The sequence below is a fragment of the Lepidochelys kempii genome, chromosome 26 (assembly GCF_965140265.1).
Source record: "Lepidochelys kempii isolate rLepKem1 chromosome 26, rLepKem1.hap2, whole genome shotgun sequence".
NCBI lineage: Eukaryota > Metazoa > Chordata > Testudines > Cheloniidae > Lepidochelys > Lepidochelys kempii.
The window spans coordinates 11,415,746-11,436,626 of record NC_133281.1 but is presented as its reverse complement, the minus strand read 5'-3'; the positions used below and the strand labels follow the sequence as shown (position 1 = coordinate 11,436,626).

Below are 20,881 nucleotides of genomic sequence, written 5' to 3'. Positions count from 1 at the left end.
CAAGAGCTGAGGAAGGGTTATAGGGCCTAATCACATCAGCACTATCAGAGGCTCGTTCACCTGCACGTCTACCAATGTGATATATGCCATCATGTGTCAGCAATGCCCCTCTGCCATGTACATTGGCCAAACTGGACAGTCTCTACATAAAAGAATAAATGGACACAAATCAGTCGTCAAAAAATTATAACATTCAAAAACCAGGCGGAGAACACTTCAATCTCTTTGGTCACTCGATTACAGACCTAAAAGTGGCAATTCTTCAACAAAAAAACTTCAGAAACAGACTCCAACGAGAGACTGCTGAATTGGAATTAATTTGCAAACTGGATTCAATTAACTTAGGCTTGAATAAAGACTGGGAGTGGATGGGTCATACACAAAGTAAAACTATTTCCCCTTGTTTATTCCTCACCCATCCGCTGCTCCTCAGACATTCTTGTCAACTGCTGGAAATGGCCCACCTTGATTATCACTACAAAAGGTTCCTCCCCACCCCATCCCCACTCTCCTGCTGGTAATAGCTCACCTTACCTGATCACTCTCGTTACAGTGTGTACGGTAACACCCGTTGTTTCATGTTCTCTGTGTATATAAATCTCCCCACTGTATTTTCCACTGCATGCATCCGATGAAGTGAGCTGTAGCTCACGAAAGCTTATGCTCAAATAAATTTGTTAGTCTCTAAGGTGCCACAAGTCCTCCTTTTCTCTCTCCCCATTCATTGTTTTGGGAGCCTAGGTACCTAATTCGGACTTTGGGAATTGCAATGCGTTCCTGTGGCTTTCTAAGCACCTAGAAGTCAGTACCTTTGTGAATCTAGGCCTAGGTCAGTGGTTCTCAACCGGGGTAAACATACCCCTGAGGGTATGCAGAGGTCTTTCAGGGGTACATCAACTCATCTAGATGTTTGCCTAGTTTTATAACAGGCTATATAAAAAGCACTAGTGAAATCAGTACAAACTAAAATTTCATAAGAACAATGCCTTGTTTATACTGCTTTATAGATTATACACTGAAATGTAAGTACAAATTTATATTCCAATTGATTTATTTTATTATATGGTAAAAATGAGAAAGACATCAATTTTTCAGTAATAGTGTGCTGTGACACTTTTTTTTATTTTTATGTCTGATTTTGTAATCAAGAAGTTTTTAAGCAAGGTGAAACTTGCGGGTACGCAAGCCAAATCAGACTCCTGAAAGGGGTACCATTGTCTGGAAAGGTTGAGAGCCACTGGCCTAGGTGATTTCCCCACAGAACAAGGAATTGAACTCAGGCCAGGCTAGCACCATAATCACTGCACCATCCAGTGTCTCCATAAATTCAATGAGATTATTTGCATAGTAATATACATATCAACATAATTAAGCATGGAAGATCAGATCAGATCATTCAAAAATGCACCATAGTTAAACATACGTAAACACTTATTGCAGAAAAAAAAAGTACAATAAATGTTAACCCTTAAACTTCTGACATTTTCTAGGCTGCCAGTCACCTGAATTCTTAAAAGGACATTTGTGTGTGTAAAGTCATCAGAAAGATCTCAGTTTACCATGAAACTGTGCATAAGAGTTATGTGACTCAAAGCATCCATGGCCTGTATATTTCCATTATACATACATTTAATTAATAGGTGGTTTTAATTGCTCATCATCATGCATGGAATACAATACCAGGAATAATCAATCAAACAAAATCACACCAACAAGAATAAGATTTTCATTATCTTTTTGGCTGCCCACTCACTCAGATAGATACAACTGAAAATCAGAACTCAGGTGCTTGAGCAAGATGCTCTCAATAGGTAGCCAAGTAGCAGCTACCTTGAGTGCCCCACGTCAGCCAAGGACAGAGGAAAACAATCAAAGAAAACAAAATCAAATTTTTAATGGGACTAAACATTCTCAGCATAGATGATAAATAATTTCACCAATCTGATGAATCCCACATGGGGAAATAGAGGAAATTCAAGCCTACTATTCAAGAATGCTCTTTATATTTCTGGATTCTTCCTCTAGTCATGCCATGCTCAGATGCCTTTTTCTCCAAGACGTCTTCTCTTTAAAACTTATTTGATAAAGGCATAATAAGGAGAAAAATTACAGTCATAGACTAATACTGGTTTAACAAGACTGTAGCAGATTCTAACTTCTCTTTGGCAGTATAAGTGCTTCCAGACATCCTTGAAAATAATTGGCTTTGTCTGATTTTAGCCCTACAATTTCCTGTAATTTTTAATTATATCATTTAGACTAGAATGAAAAAAGGAAAAATATTTTTTTTCCAACAATGCCGTTGAAAGGCTAAGTTCACCCAATATTTATGGCAGGGTCCACTGCAGAGGTACACTGAAGGCTGCACAGGTAAAATGCAGATGCAAATTCCCTCTCACTGAGGAACCTGACACTCAGACACCATGGTGATGGACTGGGCTCATACAGCAGGGTGAAAATTTTCTGATGAAACAGTTTTTCCATCAGAAACTGCCAATTTGACAAAATCAAAATGGAACATATAGATTGTCAACATTTTGGATGAAAGATTATTGAAATTTTATTTCGATAAAGTGGAAGCCTGTCATTTCAAAATAAGGCAAAGCAATTCTTTCCCACTCTCCTTTTGATTATAATGACAGTAGATGCCAAAATGATAATGTCAAAAGGAAGTGCTTCAATTGTATTGAAATAAAACATTTCAATAAGGTTGTTTCAGTGTTCCTGAAATGAAGTTGGGGAATGTTTGTTCTGAGGGACCTTTCAAAATTTCAACTTTTTGTTCAGAACTGAGAGAAAAGGAAATGTCAGAATTTCCCACTAAATGGAAATTCTTAGTTTTTACCGACTACAATAAGAACCGGAATACGTTGAAACCAGAGAGAACACATCTCAGAATATGAGCAAGGTAGGCCTTTTTGGAGCTGTAAGCATAAGTAACAGTATGAATCAAAGGCTGTGAGCCAGAATAGGCCTGGCTTTGGCAAAACAGCACCAGGTGTCAGCTAACCAAGTAAGGACATTCCTGACCAGAGAGGATGGGAGAAAAAATAGTTATTTGAAAGAGCCATGTGAACATATTCCTAAGAGATGGTACAAGAGCAAATCAACCCTTTTCTGCGGAAAAGGACCTAGGGGTGACAGTGGACGAGAAGCTGGATATGAGTCAGCAGTGTGCCCTTGTTGCCAAGAAGGCCAATGGCATTTTGGGATGTATAAGTAGGGGCATAGCCAGCAGATCGAGGAACGTGATCGTCCCCCTCTATTCGACATGGGTGAGGCCTCATCTGGAGTACTGTGTCCAGTTTTGGGCCCCACACTACAAGAAGGATGTGGATAAATTGGAAAGAGTCCAGCAAAGGGCAACAAAAATGATTAGGGGTCTGGAACACATGACTTATGAGGAGAGGCTGAGGGAACTGGGATTGTTTAGTCTGCGGAAGAGAAGAATGAGGGGGGATTTGATAGCTGCTTTCAACTACCTGAGAGGTGGTTCCAGAGAGAATAGTTCTAGACTATTCTCAGTGGTGGAAGAGGACAGGACAAGGAGTAATGGTCTCAAGTTGCAGTGGGGGAGGTTTAGGTTGGATATTAGGAAAAACTTTTTCACTAGGAGGGTGGTGAAACACTGGAATGCGTTGCCTAGGGAGGTGGTGGAATCTTCTTCCTTAGAAGTTTTTAAGGTCAGGCTTGACAAAGCCCTGGCTGGGATGATTTCATTGGGGATCGGTCCTGCTTTTGAGCAGGGGGTTGGACTAGATGACCTCCTGAGGTCCCTTCTAACCCTGATATTCTATGATTCTATGATTCTAACCCCTCCGAAGATAAGGAGGGAAGGACAGGATAACGGATGAGGATATTTTGTTCCAACTAGCATAGGGATGGTAATTAACAACATCTGGAGCATAATACATAACTTGTTTGTATCAACATGTACAAGGAGAAGTCACAGGAGGAATATCTCCATTCTTGACGAGGGAACAGCACCCTGGTGTGCTGATTGAGCTGGTACCATTGTCACGAGCATACACACACGAGTGTACTGTCACCACTGTGGTTCACTGGCAATAAACCTGGCCAAGCGCCTATGCCACCAAACCAAGCCTGTGGGCTTTACGAACAACATCGAGGTCTGCTGAATCAGCCAGCTTCACTGTCTGCTAGTGCAGCTGACATGGGAGCTCCAAGAACAGCAACACTTCGCATCCTTGCCGCGCTACCCACAAGCGGCACTGGCCAAAGAAGGGGGTTGGTTCAGGCCAACAGAGAGCATGCTGATTCAGTGACTCTTGGGACTGACCCACCATTGTGTGACTCCAGGTTAAGAATAGCATCACGCCTTTGAAACCACTGGAGTTACTGCAGTGACTCTTTTGAACAGCCTCCACTACTGAGCTTTCAATGGAACTCTAGCCAGCCTATGAACCTTGATAGGAAACTGGGAAGGAAGCTGGAGATGTGTATCAGTTTATCCTCTTTGGAGTGGACCCCAGCCTGCAAGGATGAAGGAACCTGATTGGCATGGGGAAGTTTAGTTTACAAGCCTTCCTGTGCTAGCACTAGTGAAACTGGCCCAAAAACTTATTTCCCGAAGGAAAAGTCAACCTTTTATCAACAACAATTCATATTCTAACAGGGCACTCCCCTCCAGAGAATCTCAGCGTGGGCAGAGGTGATCCTGCAATTCCCTGCCTCTGTTTCTCTTCCTCAGAGCCTTTTATGACCCCCCCACACACACACACACCCATAAAATCTCTTGTAGCTGCGCCATCCACCCCTGCCTGGGGCCAGTTTAGTAAGTGCAGCAATTCAAAAATAATTCTCAAAGTCCCACAAATAATGTCCATCATCATAACACAAAGATTCAAACTCAACTCCGGGGCACCTCCCAGACACAGAGATATTCTCCTGTCCCAGCCTGCTCTTCACAGAGCCAGCACTCCCAGCCCTTTTCACCTGGAGGTCAGCCTTCTGACTCCAGCTTCCTTCTCCTGCCAGCATCTCCCCTGTTTGGAGAAAGAAGGAAGCATATACATTGCCCATCTTGGGAGAGCTCCTCCCACTTGGATTCTTTTACATGCGAACTATACCGGATCAATAGGTCAGAGTGCTTAAGGGAGATTTAAAAGCAAACTGCCGTGGTGTCATATGATTCTTAAATGCTCAAGGTGCCTGTGTTCCCTTTAAGTGTCCATAATTTTAATGAGCTGACATGATCAAATTCACACCTGTGATAGGAGGATTCAATTCCATTCAGTAGAATGTCATTGGCTTACACCAGATCTGAATTTGATCCATAATGGCCAGAAATTGTGAGCTAAATCTCAGCTGCTGTAAATGAAGTTAATTTAGGGCCTACCTCCTGTTCTGCTATGGCTGTCAGTCAAAACAACAAGGAACCCTACCAAAACAAACCACTCTACTGCATATACTACCCTTCCCCTGGGGAGAGAATGAACCACACGTTACAGATATTAATCACATTGCTTTATGCATGACTGAAAGAAGCTCAAATGCTACAATGACCAGGGTGGCATAAGAACCTGTATAGAACAGAATCTTTTATTCTGAAATCAGAAAAATAATTGAAATATTATTTTAATATAATTTTCAATATTTATTTTGTAAAACCTTTAAAATAATAATCAACACTTGGGGCTTGATTCACTACAGCGTTACTCCAGTTTTACACTGGTATAACTCTACTGAAGTCAGTGGAGATACATCAATGTAAGTCTGGAATGAAATGGTGGTCCTGCAGTGCCCTGCCTCTGTTTCTCTTCTGCAGAGCCTTTTATGACACCCCTCCCCCAGATGCTCGGGGCATCTGGGCAAACTGTTTTGCATTCAGTGTCTTTAGGCTACACCTGACACTAGCTGATAAAGAGGACTGAAAGATGGATTTGAACATTTGGCTTTATGCAAGCTAATTACCTGAATTATTTAGTGGGGAAGTCATTAATAAATCTTTCAGATAAAAACAAAACAAACAAAATCAATGACCATGCAGGGATTATTCATGATGCAGCTTGGAAAATATTGTCCCCATTGCCTTTTTCTTAAAGGAAGTTCAAGGCTGGAGACTTTAAAGAGGCTTTAAAGACTTTTAATTTGATGCCCTAAAACTAAGCTGTGCAGGCTTTTGTTAATTCTGGGCTTGGGCTAGAGGTTTCAGTGAACAGTGAGGACTCCCCCAGGGGTTCTCACAACAAAATTTTTGATGGCCTCAGAGTGCAACCACCAACTCTTGCCGATGGCCGCTCTGACAATTTTCCCTAAATACTTAATTAACTTTAGGAAAAACAAATAAATATGTACCTATACATGTCTAAATCATTCTAATTGATCTATGTAGGGTTGTTTTTTGCAGACTCAATAATAAAAATTATGTACAGTTATCTCTATTCTTTACTGGACCTAAACAGAATAGAAACACAAATAAGGTGCTTTGAATGTTCTTGTCTTTTTTCTTTTTGTTTATATATATATATTCTAGCTATAAGTAAGTCTGCTGTGAAAAGTGAGATTTGTATGATTGTTAACATCACTTTTTGCAGCAGACTTACTCAGCCCCGGCAAGCCCATTCCAAGGGCGATGGGGCACTGTGGGAGGCAGCTGGACCCAATGGTGATGGGGGGGGGGGGTGAGCTCAGGCTAGAGCCCACCACCACACAGCCAGGGGACAGAGCCCAAAGCCCCGTGGCTGGAGCCTGCCACCGGCCACCCCAGGGCTGAAGCCCAATCCCACTGCCCCCGGCAAGGTGCGGAACTCACTGACTGCCTGCTCCTCTGGCTTGTGTGTCTCCAGAGGGGCCCAACCACTGCTGGTGACCCCTGGGGAGGGGCTGATGCTTCATCTCCCCGCCCCCCAATCACTGCCCAGGAAGCTGTGGCCACAAGAAAAGCCCCCTGATGGCTGCACGCGGCCACGGTGGCTGCATTTGAGGTTAATTGAAAGGAGAGATTATTCGAGCCCCGCTTTCTTTTTCTGATTAGAGTCTAGCGGTCTGCAAGTTTAACGAGCCAGGATTGACAGCCGCCTACTCTGTCATTTGCCTGTGATCTCCTCTGCCCCAGAGGAAACCCCTGGTGCCACCAATTTACCAATCAGCCCAGGGCGCATGGAAATACCATGGGAATGTGTCATGCAGCAATTTCTGTTTAGGGATGGGAATGCGGCTTCCCCTGTGTCTCCCTACTCCTGGGAGGAAGAGAGAAACTGCTCTGCCAGAACCGGAGTGATAAGCCATCACTCACCTCTTCAGATCTCAGCAGCCAGGCTACTAAAGGAGAGGGAGACACACAGAGACAGAGCAAAGCGGGCTGCAGAGCACCCAGACAGTGCCGGGTCCGGCAGCACAACTCCCTAGCAAGCTGCGGCTGCTCGGGAACTCGTCTTCGCCTGTCATTATTTTTCCCCAGGGGGCAGCGGCAGGAGGCGCTGTTTCAAGCCCAGCGCGCAGGCTGCGTCCCTGGAGCGGAAGGCAGGGCGCTTGCCCTTGGGCTCGCTGGCTGCGCGGAGCGCACCGTTCGGCAGCCGGGAGCGACGAGCGAGCGGAGCTGCCAGGGCCGGGGCACGGAGCCACTCCAGAGGTCAGCACCGCGGAGAGCGCGCCGGCCCTGCCTCAGGCGGCTGAGCCCAGCCCAGGAGTCCGCGCTGCAGACCGGGCCCCGCGGTGAGCAGAGCCCGGAGTCGCACCTCGTGGAGCGCAGCCGGAGCGCAGCGACCCGAGGCTCCAGCACCCTGGAGAGCGCGCTGGGGGCCTGGGGGCCTGGGTTCAGCACCAAGGACAAGGCTCCGGGGTGAGCGCCCCATGCCCCGGGCGCCCACCAGGGACCAGCACCATGGAGAGGAGGCTGAACGTGAGCCCGGAGGCGCTCAACAGGCTCCTGGAGGAGCACAACATGACCAGGGAAGAGTTCATTGCCGCCTACCGCCTCAAACCCCTCGTTTACATCCCAGAGCTGCCTCCCAGTGCCAAGGTTACCTTCCTGGTGCTCTACATCATCATCTTCGCGCTGGCTCTTCTGGGCAACAGCCTGGTGGTCTACATCATCATCCGGCGGAAAGCCATGAGAACGGCCACCAATATTTTCATCTGCTCCCTGGCGTGCAGTGACCTGCTGGTCACTTTCTTCTGCATCCCTTTCACTCTCCTGCAGAACGTCTCCTCAGAGTGGCTAGGTGGTAAGTCTGCCCAAGTGGGCTCACTCCCACCCTTCCCCTTTCTTCTTTCAAGTACATAAAAGGTTGTTACAAGGAGGAGGGAGAAAAATTGTTCTTAACCTCTGAGGATAGGACAAGAAGCAATGGGTTTAAATTGCAGCAAGGGAGGTTTAGGTTGGACATTAGGAAAAACTTCCAAACTGTCAGGGTGTTAAGCACTGGAATAAATTGCCTAGGAAGGCTGTGGACTCTCCATCATTGGGGATTTTTAAGAGCAAGTTAGACAAACACTTGTCACGGATGGTCTAGATAATACTTAGTCCTGCCTTGAGTCCAAGGGACTGGACTAGATGACCTCTTGAGGTCCCTTCCAGTCCTATGATTCTTTCCCCAAGGCTTGAGATCTGCTACAGGTTGGCTACTGCCCATTAACCAATCATCTCTCCCGTGCCTTATAGCGAGCTAGCTGGCTAAGTTATAGACCATGTCCATACTTTGTTCTTTCAAAACCAGATGTTCCTCCTCTTGAGCTGAGTAAGTGGAATCATTTTAAAAGCTGTTGGAATAATTCAGATCCTTCCACACTTAACAAATCATTCCATCAGCCTCTGGGTTTGGGAGGGAGTTGTACTCCAGTAATTGCTTTTGCAAACTCTATCACAACACTGTCATGTTGCGAACAGCTCAATAAATTGGGGCTATTTCCAGTTTTTGAAAGAAATTAGGGTCACATGCAGAAAATGAACCTTCATAACCTTGTAAAAAATAAAAATGCAATACACTCACACAAGATGGTTTTGTGTTTTGCTAACAATTTGCAATCTCCACCTCTTCGTTTTCTATTATCTTTGTCAGCTTGCATTGTTTTCTGAGTCTCTCTTTGTAGTTACAAGTCAGAACCTGTCACTTAGACTGGGAAAACATGTTATTGGCTCACAAATGAGTTATGAGTGTCCCTTTATGCTGGGTATGAAAGGTAATGCTAATATCCACATTTTATCATTTAAATTTGCATGTATGTGGCTCTGGTGTTGTTATATTATTATTTATTTGTATTACCAGTGTGCCTGTGAGCCCTATTTATAGATTAGAACCCCATTGTGTTATGTGGTACCGAGTTATACAAAAGAAAATGTGGCATGCTCTGACATTCAGAGAGGAGGAGTAAAAATCACCAGGACACTAGTCAAAGGGTGTTTAATACCCACTGAAATCAAGCTATGCGCTTAGACCTTGACAAGAATATGATAACTGAATCAATACATCAAGACACATCACACTGGGATCTTCACAAATGGCCCTAGAAGTGAAGTTTTTATTAGGCAAGAACAGAGTGAGTTCAGTCACATTGCTATTGGCTCTAAGTGGCATTCCCACAAGCAATAACCTTTTCAGTTGCTGCTTACTGTCAAAAAGTATTTCCCTCCGAAAGCAGGAGGGAAAACCAGAGGAAATGTGGCCAATCTGATTGTTAAAATCTGAATGCCCCACTGGTTGGACTGAGGGGCAAAATAGTAGTCATAAAATTAGATAGATATGTAACTGAATAATCACTACAGGATGTCATCACTAAAACCAGACTCCAGTGCATCCCCTTAGATTCATAGGCCTGCTCTACACTACAAAGTTAGGTCGACATATGCCGTGTTAGGTCGAGTTAATAATGTATGTGTCTACACTACCGAGTCCCTTCTCCCGACCTAAAGGGCTTGTAAAGTTGACTTCTGTACTCCACTTCCGTGAGAGGCATTGTGCTTCAGTCAACAGCCACGCATCAACATGGGGATAGTGTAGACACTGTGCTGTGTAATTCGAAGGAATTAGCCTCCAGGAGGTATCCCACAGTGCTCTGCTGTGACCGCTCCAGAGAGCACTTTCAACTCCACTGCACTTCTGCCAGGTACACAGGAAACAACCCCCACCCATTGAAGCCCGGGGAACTTTGGAATTTTCATTTCCTGTTTGATCGACATGGAGAGCTTGTCAGCACAGCTGACCACGGATGCTCAAGGCTGCAAACGCACTCCAGCATGGAGGACACAGGAGACACTGGATCTTATTGCTGTGTGGGGAGAAGAGTCTGTACAGGCAGAGCTCCGAACCAGCAGAAAAAAGGCTGACATCTATGCCAAAATCGCGGTGGGCATGGAGGAGAAGGGCTACACCAGGGACACACATCAGTGCCGTGTGAAAATAAAGGAGCTTCAGCAAGCGTACCAGAAGACAAGGGAGGTGAACAGCTGCTCTGGTTCTGAGCCACAGACATGACGCTTCTATGAGGAGCTGCATGTGTTTCTAGGCAGCGACCCCACCACTACCCTGAAACACTGTGTGGAGACCTCCCAGGAGCCCCGGGCGACCTCGGGCTACAACAAGGAGGGCATTGTTGACGAGAAAGAGGAGGATGAGGAGAATGCTCAGCAGGCAAGTGGAGGATCCATTATCCCCGAAAGCCAGGAACTTTTTTTAAACTCTGGAGGCCATCCCCCTCACAGGACCAGTTGGCGGTGGAGTGTGATGCCGGGAAAGGCACCTCTGGTGAGTACACATTTCCAATCAAACTGTTGGGGTTACATATTATCTTTAATGTTGAATCTGATTTAAAAAAATGGGATAGTGGCTATCGGTGGCCACTCCAGCTACGCCGAGGGTACGCTCCGAAAAAGACTATTTATGTGCCCGGGGATGGCCCTGGAATCCTCCATGGAGCTCTCTAGGAAGCTTTCGTGGAGGTACTCTGCAATCCTTTGCAGAAGGTTTCTGGGAAGGCCTGCCTTATTTCGTCCACCACGGTACTACACTTTACCGCGCCACTCCAGTATTAACTCTTCTGGCATCATTGTGGCACACAGCATTACAGCATAAGGACCAGGTCTGTACCCAGATGCTTGCAGCATCGGCTCCCTTTCTGCCTCTGTTACCCTCAGGAGAGTGATATTGCATATGGTCACCTAGGGGAAAAGGGGGAAGTTTTAAATGCTAGCCCTTAAACTGAAAACAATTTGATAAGTTTGGTGAATTCTGGGTCACACAACCATGCTTTCCTGAATCTGTCCTGGCTGTGGTTGGAAGGGATCACCCCGTATTGCAGCCAGCATTTAGAGAAGGCGGGGGGTGACACTTCCTGTTCGTCTCCCTTCCACCCCAACCCAGGGCTGCTTTTGTAACAATGAAACTATTTGTGCGGCTTTACGCTGGTGCCTGTCCTCAAGCACCATCCTGGTTGCTATGGGAAAGGGGTCTGTGCTGAGGTTGGAACCACTGATCCCAAGGATGTCTTATTAAAAGCTGCAGCACAAGATCTCTTCCCCCCGCCTCATGGCCTTACTCACTATGGCTGGAGCAGCAAACCGACTGTTGCAGTAGCCCATGGTTGTGGTTACATTGTGGCTTGCAGGAAAGTGCATTGAGGGGTGTTACTTTTTATACAAAGATTTAGCCTTGCACCAGAAACAATTTATGCTCTGTCAGTGCTACCCTTGTGCTTTGTACTTTTTGCAGCTGAAACCTTGTCCGTCGGTGCATCCTCCACACCAGGACAGAGACTTTCCCTGATTAGAAGGCTGAAAAAGAAGACTCAGGAGGACATGTTCAAGGAGTTAATGTGCGCCTCCGAGAGTGACAAGATGGAGCTCAAGGCACGGAGGACTGCACTGTCCGACAGCCTGCACAACGACCACGAGGACAGGAGAGCATGCAGGGAACATGAGTGTGACACGCAGAACGAAATGGTGCAGATTATGAGGGAGCAAACAGACATGTTGAGGCATCTGGCTGAGGTTCAAGAAAGGCAGCTGGACGCTAGCGTCCTGCTGCAGCCTATGCTGAACCTGCTGCCATTGTCGCCAAGTTCCACATCCTTCCCTCCCAGACATTCTAGGATGCGGGGGCAATGGGGGGAAAGTCCAGTGTCCCTTGCACTCTACTCCAGGGGAGGGTACAAGGACCAGAAGGCGCCCATTCCCACACTTTTGATTGTTATTGCAGGGCAGTTGTAAGCAAGTTGTCCTTGTTTCTCCCTTTTACCCCACTCCCACCTCGGTGTTATCAGCCCCTTAGCCCTAGGTTATCATAATTTTCTTTGACATCTCTCTATGTTTGTGAGCATAAAAGAAATTAATGGATTGAGGAGAAACGGCTCTTTATTAATTCAGCACACAACGGTTAGTGGGGGTGTAGTTTACAGGGGACTAAATGCAATGAAGGGAACAGCTAGGTAAGGAACAACACACATAAGTGTCACATTACTGTGGGGCATTGATTAAACTAGTTTTCAAAGTCTCACAGAGATGCAGCACACCTCGATGTGCTCTTCTTATTGCCCTGCTGTCTTGCAGCTCAAAACTGGCTGCCAGCTACTCTACCTTAATGCCCTACCCCACTGGAAACTTTTCTCCCTTTGTTTCACAGATATTATGGAGCACACAGCAGGCAGCAACAACAGTGGGGATAGTAAGGCACTGAATGGGGATACTGCTTTCACTGAGGTCTAACCTAATAAGCAAACTATGCCAGTGGGCTTTTAAACATCCAAAGGCACATTCCACCACCATTCTGCACTTGCTCAGCCTATGGTTGAACCGCTCCTTGCTGCTGTCCAGGCTGCCTGTGTACGGCTTCATGAGCCATAGGAGCAAGGAGTAGGCTGGGTCTCCCAGGATCACGATTGGCATTTCAACATCACCAATGGTTATTCTGTAGTCTGGAAAGAAAGTTCCTGCTTGCTACTTTCTGAACAGACTGGAGTTCCTAAAGATCCGTGCGTCATGCACCTTTCCGACCATCCCACGTTGATGTTGGTGAAGTGGCCCCTGTGATCCACCAGTGCTTGCAACACCATTGAGAAGTACCCCTTTGGTTTATGTACTCTTTGGCAAGGTGCTCTGGTGCCAAGATAGGGATATATGTTCCATCTATTGCCCCACCACAGTTAGGGAACCCCATCACGGCAAAATCATTCACTATGTCCTGCACGTTGCCCAGAGTCACTACCCTTCTTAGCAGAAGTCTATTGATTGCCCTGGCAACTTGGATCACAGCAGACACCATGGTAGATTTACCCACTCTGAATTGGTTCCCCACTGACCGGTAGCAGTCCGGCATTGAAAGCTTCCACAGAGCTATCGCCACTCACTTCTCAACTGTCACAGCAGCTCGCCTTTTAGTATTGCTGCACTTCAGGGCTGGGGAAAGCTCTTCGCACAGTCCCATGAAAGTGGCGTTGCGCGTTCGAAAGTTCCGCAGCCACTTCTCATCATTCCATAGCTGCATAACTAGGTGGTCCCACCAGTCAGTGCTTGTTTCCCAGGCCCAGAAGCGGCACTCCACTATGTCAAGGTGATGCACGACTGTTGCCACCATCTGCAAATTGCTCCGCTCCCAGGCTTCCAGCAGGGCTGCTTGTGTGGCATCACGTTGTTCTGTGCAGCGGCTCCTGCTCCAGCTGAGTAAATACTGCAGGATAAGGTGCGAGGTGTTTGTAATGCTCACAACAACAGTGTACTGCTGAGCAGGGTCCATGCATGCCATGCTATGGCATCTGCGCAGGTGACCCAGGCTGAGGAAAAAAGGCGTGAAAAAGGCTTGGTTTGTTTGCCGCTGAGTTCAGGGAGGAAGGGAAGTAAGTGCATCATGGGAGGCCAGTGCCATGTTCCCATAACCACCTGTGCAAATAAATGTTTTGGTCCCATGAAGCATTGCAAGCCCAACCCAACGTTCCATTTGGCTACGTGCACTGTGGGATAGCTACCCACAGTGCAGCGCTCCGTGAGTCAATGCAAGCCCTGCTAGTGAGGATGTGCTCTGCCAACACCATGAACATAGTGGGGACATGCAAAATCAACTTGCTTAAATTGGAGGCTCAATGTCGACTTAAACAAAATGGACCTAATTTTGTAGTGTAGACATACTCATATATTCCATTGTGAGTCTGACCTCCTGTAGAGCACAAAGGATAGAAATTCCCTAAAAATAATTCCTAGAGCATATTCTCTAGGTTATAAATGTGATCAAGTCATGATCATTTGTACCTAAACTACGGTTGATTTTTAGTTCTATAATCAGTTTCTCTTTATCTGTTAAGACAAGATCTAATAAAGAGTTCCCCCATGCTGGCTGCACAACTTTTTGAGTTAAGAAATGGTCATCTATCATTTCTGCAATTGTAACTCATTAGCCAGAGTGTGTTATACATGTACTCCTCTGTATCTGATCCACAGACGATATGGGCTGTTACAAGCCCAGAGCTACAGAGCCTGGCTCTTTGGCTACAGCTGTAGAGGCTAGGGCTGGCTGGCAAACAAGAATTCCATTTCATGAACAATGCTGAGCTTTTGAGATCTGTTTTCATTCTGATTCAGAACAAAACTGAGACCTTTTGAAAGTTATGGGAAAAAATGTGAGAGGGGGAAAGAGACCCCAGCAAGCTCAGAATAGCCCATAGCCTGGTGGTAGGGCATTCACCCAGGATGCGGAAGAAACAGGTTTATGTCCTAGCTCTGCCTGATTTGAAGCAGGAACTTGAAGCAGAATTTTGACATCCCCAGTGAGAGCTTTAACCACTGGGGTAGAAAGTCAGTCTCTCCTATTGGAGCTGTTCCACTTTGTATAAATAATGAACTATTCATTGGGGCAGACTTAAAGACTGATGTTTAGGGCATTCACCCAAGATGTAGGAGACCCAGGTTCAAGATCCTGCTCCAAATCAGAAAGATCATGTGTATGACTAGAGCAACTCCAAATCAGACAGAGCAGGGACTTGAATCTGTGTCTCCCCACAACCTGCATCAATACCCTCACCACCAGGCTATTAGCTATTCTGGGGTCCCTCTCCTTCCCCACAGAAATTCCATCCCGGATGTGAGAAACCTTCATCATGAACATTGATGGAAAGAGGTATGTTCTTGTTTTGACAAATTGGCATTTTCCAATGGAAAAAACACTCAGTCAAAAAAATCCCAGCCACTCCAGTAGATACTCATGTCCATGGTCCCCAGGTCATCCCCACTTTTGGGCCAAGATGCCAGTCATCCCTGGGGAATGCCTTGACACAACATTCCCTGTTCATCTCTGCTTAATAGTGACAATGTAAATTGCCTTAAAGAGCCTGACGTACACAAGTTTACTTCTGCAACTCCACTGATCATAACTGAGCTATTTCTGATTTACTCCAGTGCAAATGTGGGAGAACTGGGCACAAAACAGTGCCTGTGTTGGTTATCTTTCCACTCATTTTGTTTCAGGGATGTATCACAGAGAGAAAAACTGGATTCGTTTCTTTTGTCCAGGCAGTATGGGAAGTGAGGACACATTTTATGTTTACGCATCATTCACTTTCACCTTTCATTTTAAGTTGCTGCCCATGTGAGCAACTCACTACATCTTTTTATTCTATTCTGGGGTTTGATTCATTCACCAGAGTGATGAATGGATGATTCTGATCTGGCGACATTTTACACCCATGACAAGGCAAGCAAGAATTAGTCTCAGATTCTTGTCCTAGAGTTGCATAGATCTCTATGACTAATTTACATTGCTTGTTTGCCAAATCTTCCCCCATTTCTAGCAGTTGTTTCAACATGGTCAGGATTTTTGATTTCTCCCTAGGCTTCCTGCTGATCCATGTAATTGTTTGGTGTTACTGCTGGGTTTTTTTGCTGAAAATAATATCCCCTCAATATTTCCTTTGGATAAGCCACCAGGGCTTTGCAGCATTGTAGGTATGGTAACAGACTGGTACCACTTTTCTATATGCCTATATTCTATTTTTATATTTTCTTTTAATACCAGATTAAAGATAGATAATTAAGAAAAGTCCAAGATGGTGTGTGGATTTAAATTAATGGGACTATTTACATGGGTGAGACAACAGAATTTGGCTGCTGATCAGCATGAAGAGGGAATTCTCACATGTGGGTCCTTATCATAGTCCTGAATTCAGCAGTCCATCATTCAGCAAAGAGCATAAGCACATTTTGAACCTTTAGCTTAATTGACTTCAGTGGGACTTAAGACACATGCTTTAGTGCTTTGCTGAAAGGGGTGGACTTAAGCCCAGAAATGTTTTGCTGAATTGTGCCATAATGTTTAGGGCAGCATCCATTGAAGTCGTCCCCAAAAGTCCTTCAGCCCACAGTTCACAGGGTGAGTAAGACAGACAGAAGCTGTCCACTCGCACTTTAACAAAATGCTCATCTAACCCCAGGCCCTTGCTCCATGTTTAACGTGGCTCTCTGCCATGGCTGCCTTTCCGAAAAGGAAAATGATTAACCTCCATGACATGGTCCACTGGTTATATTTGCCCTATATTGCAAAAATTATGAACTCCACTTAGGCCATCCTGTGTACTTGCCTGCCCAACTCAGTACACTCATCTCTACTTGAAGGGTACCTCTACACTGCAGTTGGGGGTGTGAATGGCAGCCCATGTCGATGTACCCAGGCCAGCTCTACTCTGGCTAACTCACTAACAGTAGACGTGAAGATGCCACACCCTGGCTGTATAAGCCCACCTGGGTCTCCAGGTACGTACTCACTTGTGCAGCCCACACTGCTGCCCGCACTTCTGCAGCCTCACTTCTATTTTTAGCAAGTACAGCTAGCACAGGGACTTCTACATGAGCTGCCATTTTAGACCCCTGGCTGCAGTGTAGGCATAATACCTTGACTGAGCTCCTCACTTTCTCACCCAAGCTATAGCAAAGCCCCGTAGAAATCTATGCACCACCTAAGTCCTTACGCTGGCCTTCTGCACAGGCGTGAATTCCACATTCTCAGTACCAGCTCAAGAATGCTTTTATTCTCTGGTGTTTCCTGAAGTCCCATCCATCAGCTTTAAATGGTTTCTCCTCTTTCCCTTAGTTCTCTGCTGAACGTTTTCTTTGTGTTGATCTTAAGCTGAAGTGACCTGCGCCAAGCTTTTTGCCGAGGTTTCCTGCTGCAGAAGAAAGACTCCGCTGTTTTCTCTCGCTTTTAATATCTTTGATCAATGGTGCAGTAGTTTCAACTATAATAATGCTCGGTGCTATGATCTGTTCTTTAGCAACTGGCAAAACAGTTTCTCTTGTTTTCATTATCAGTTCCTTCATCCCTTAAGGCACATAGAAATATCACAGAATCCTTATATTTTAATCAGGGCTTTGTGGCCTTCTCTACAAAAGGTATATGGGTGAGATCCCCAGGTAGGGTAAATCAGTGTACTCCAATGAAATCAATAGTATAATGCCAGTTTACCCCAGAGAACCATCTGGTGTGTATGTGTAGCTAGGCATTTTATTGATCTCTGTATCTATATATATTATATACACACACACGCACACTTTTCATATGAATTCAGGAGTGGGGAAAAAATGGAGACAACCTAAAGAAAACCATGTCTCAGGAGAACATCTTAAAACATCCATTGTATCCCACATGCTGCCTGCTCATCCTCCAGTCCAGAAAGGCCCCAAACACAACTGAACCACTGGGGCAGGATACTAGGAATCCATTCTCTGAGTTTTGGCACCCCCTACGCATATGGGGGATTGCTCCTCGAAAAGCTCCTTTAATGGCCATGTGCTGGGCTGGAGGTTCTCCTGCCGTCGGGGTCTCTGCTCCTGTCCTCCAATGGAGGGGGCTCTAGGGCTGCAGAGACCTCTCCTTCCCCAAATTTGAGGCTGGAAAGTCCACAGGCTGTACTTGTTCTCTTCTATAATTTGATTCAAATTTCGAGTTTTTTCTCCCTATTGCTCTGAGTGCATCATCAGAAAGTAGCTTCTAGCCAATTTGTTCTCTGTTTATTACTACCTGAGGTGATGCAGCTCATAGGTGGAAACACAGCTCTCTCCTGTTTCATCATGCCAACCAGGTGCATTTTTAGGGTGGTAAATGTGCTTGTGGAGCTGGTGTTTCATCTGAATCATCGCAAGTAATGCTCTAAATGAGCAAGTCCTGGAAATCCTCTCTGATCCTTATAACTAAGAAGAATGACTGAGGATCAGTTATATTTCCCACAATCAGAAACTCTTATTCTGGTGCCATCTGGGGAGCCCAGCTGTAGACTGTGGCATGCAGAACTGTTCCATCCCATGATTTATCTAGTCTGATTTTCAGTGACTCAAGTGTTGGCGTTTCTAGCACTTGAGAAGAAGAAGGGTAGGTAAGGCACAGGACTAGGAGTTCTGTTATTTGCCTAACCACAGATTTCCTGGGCCTAATCCACTATTACCCTGCACTTTGGGGGGTCATTCACACCAGTGCAAAGTGAGTAACACAGTAGCAAATCAGACTGGCAGCATTTTAGCTGCACAAGGCACAGGGCAAGGGTGAAACACACCCCTTGTGAGGTCAAGTCACATCATCTCTTTGTGCTTCAATTCTCCCCTCTGTAAAATGGGATACCACCTCCGTCTCTCACAGCAGTGTTGTGAGACTAGATTAATTAACGTTTGCCAAGTGCTCTCAAATCCCTCCTGCACTGTGCTAGCACTCACTGCAAACCAAAAATAATATTATTCCCTTGGAGAAACTATTCCACTCTCTAACTGATCTAGATTCTCTCCAATACCTATTGCAATGATACAAGTTATTATAAAACTCTTAGCATAGTTGTAATTAGAAGGGAGTCTTAAAAGGGATCTCAGCGTTCAAAGGACACCAATCGTGACAGCCAGAGCATGAAATGTTGGCAGGAAAAGAGGCCAAACCCAATTTTCACTGCCTTGAAGATATGCGGCGTGGGACATCTGTTGCAACTAAAGTTTCCCCAAGCAATAATACCCAGGGCCTCGCTTGTCAGGGTTGCTAAGCACGTCGGCTTCGATGGGAGCTGCCAGCGGTCAGGAATTCTGAAAAAAGCCCTGCCCCAATTGAGAAAGAACGAATCGCCAGCTCTCTCACTGGGAGAAACCGAAGATGAGAGTCCCATATTCTAAGAATAAAGGATGAACCTTTAACTTTGCACGGTACTCGGCTACTACACTGGCAAGTGCCATTGAAAGAGGGAAGAGATGTGGCTGTAAGAAAGGCTGCAGCTCAGCGAGATGTAGCTCAGCTTGTCTTTCGCAGAATGCCAAGCTCAGCGTCTCGATCAGTTCTTCAGCCTGAATACGCTCTCCGCCCTTCCTATCTGCTTCCCCCTCCTGCCCAATCACGCACCCAGTGAAGATGCACACCTGCAGTGCCTTGAGCCTCAGCCCCCAACACCATACGTTTAGTTATAGCACATGCATGGCAGCTACTCTTTCATGAAAGAACTTACTTTTGATTTCTCCCCGACTGGTAAATCTTCTCCCAAACCGTATCTTGTCCCCACTGAGAACAATTTGTGACATCTTTTCTAAAACCCATAAAAAGCCACTTTGTCCCCATCTTCTTTGGCACGGGTTCACTCGTGCAATTAGTTTGTTTTCTCTGCGTGAGAGAGACAGAGAGAACTGTTGCTGGTAAAGTCTGCTTGCAAAACTACTATTTCCCCTTCAGCAAGGAGGGAATTGAGAAGGTGTCCTTGGGAAACAATCTAGCCCCAGAAGAGTAGCAAAGGCAGCTGGTCCAGCATCCCTGGAAGGCATTGTTATTTCTCCTGACCTCTTCAGGTTGGCTCCAGCTAGTGTCTCAAGCAATATATCCCCTCCAGCCCAGCTCTGGCACTAAGTGCCACTCAAGAGCCCTAATACAATAAATATTAGTTCAAGTTTGACTTATTTAATTATTGGGCTGAGCCAGAGATCCAGAGGCTCTGAAATTAATTTTATACAAATCCCAGGTATTATATTAAAAGTACACACTATTTTTGGTTGGTTGGCCAAATAGACTAGTTTAAAATGTCTAGTGCCTCTGAAATATTCTGTCTAGGTTCAGCTGAGCAAGGGGAAATATCTTTTTAAAGCAGCAGTGGATGTTTTATAAAAATGTTTTGGGGGGGAAATGATGATGCAGGAACAATGCTGCTTTCAGTTATGATATATTTTCTTCTGGGTCTTCATATTTCTCTTCTCTGTCTTAGGGCTTATCTCCATGGGGAAAGTAGTGCAGAATAAATTAGGGTATGAATTTAAAACACAATAGCTATTCCAAAGTGGACTAAACTAAACCGAACAAAGGCGCTCAGTGCAGAATAGTGTGTCCATAAGGAGAGGCAATGCAGAATAGCTATTTTGGGCTATCTCCCCATGTAGACAAGCCCTTAGAGCTGTATAACTATCCCTCCGTAGGAAGGAGAATAAGCTGAATAAGCTATGCTGGTATAAGGCACTTTTATACAGGCATAAATGCATCCACACTAGAGTGTTTACTGGGTTAGCTATATCTGTAAAAAAATCATACCCCTAACTGACATAGTTATACTGGAATAATTTTTCTAGTGTAGACTAGCTCTTAGGCTGAGGGAATCATAGACATGTAGGGCTGGAAGGACCTCAAGAAGTCATCAAGTCCATCCCTCCCCCATGCTGAGGCCAAATTAAGTATACCTAGCTCAGTGATACTCAGACTGAGGCTTATGAGCCATAAGTGGCTCTTTAATGTCTCTCCTGCAGTTCTTTGCAGCATGTATTAAAACACTGTGTGATTGAATTATTAACCAAAGTTATTAACCAATCAGGAGGCTTCTGCTATGTTATTAACCAATTGTCCTTGATAAAATATTGGATCAGTCATTTTGCTGCAAGAATGAATATATATAGGTAAATGAAACAATGAATTCACACAACTGTGGTTCTTTTGGGTAATGCTGA

At 45.3% G+C, this 20,881-nt stretch overlaps 1 protein-coding gene across 1 annotated transcript in view; it reads left to right on the top strand.

Annotated features, from left to right (window-relative positions):
* Positions 1-7,420: 7,420 nt before the first annotated feature.
* The window catches only part of LOC140903504 (pyroglutamylated RF-amide peptide receptor-like), an 86,764-nt gene continuing 73,303 nt past the window's right edge, over positions 7,421-20,881 (top strand). The window contains exon 1 of the mRNA XM_073324861.1: positions 7,421-8,189. Coding sequence (XP_073180962.1) covers positions 7,847-8,189 — 343 coding nt within the window. The 5' untranslated portion in view covers positions 7,421-7,846. The remainder of the gene's footprint in view (positions 8,190-20,881) is intronic.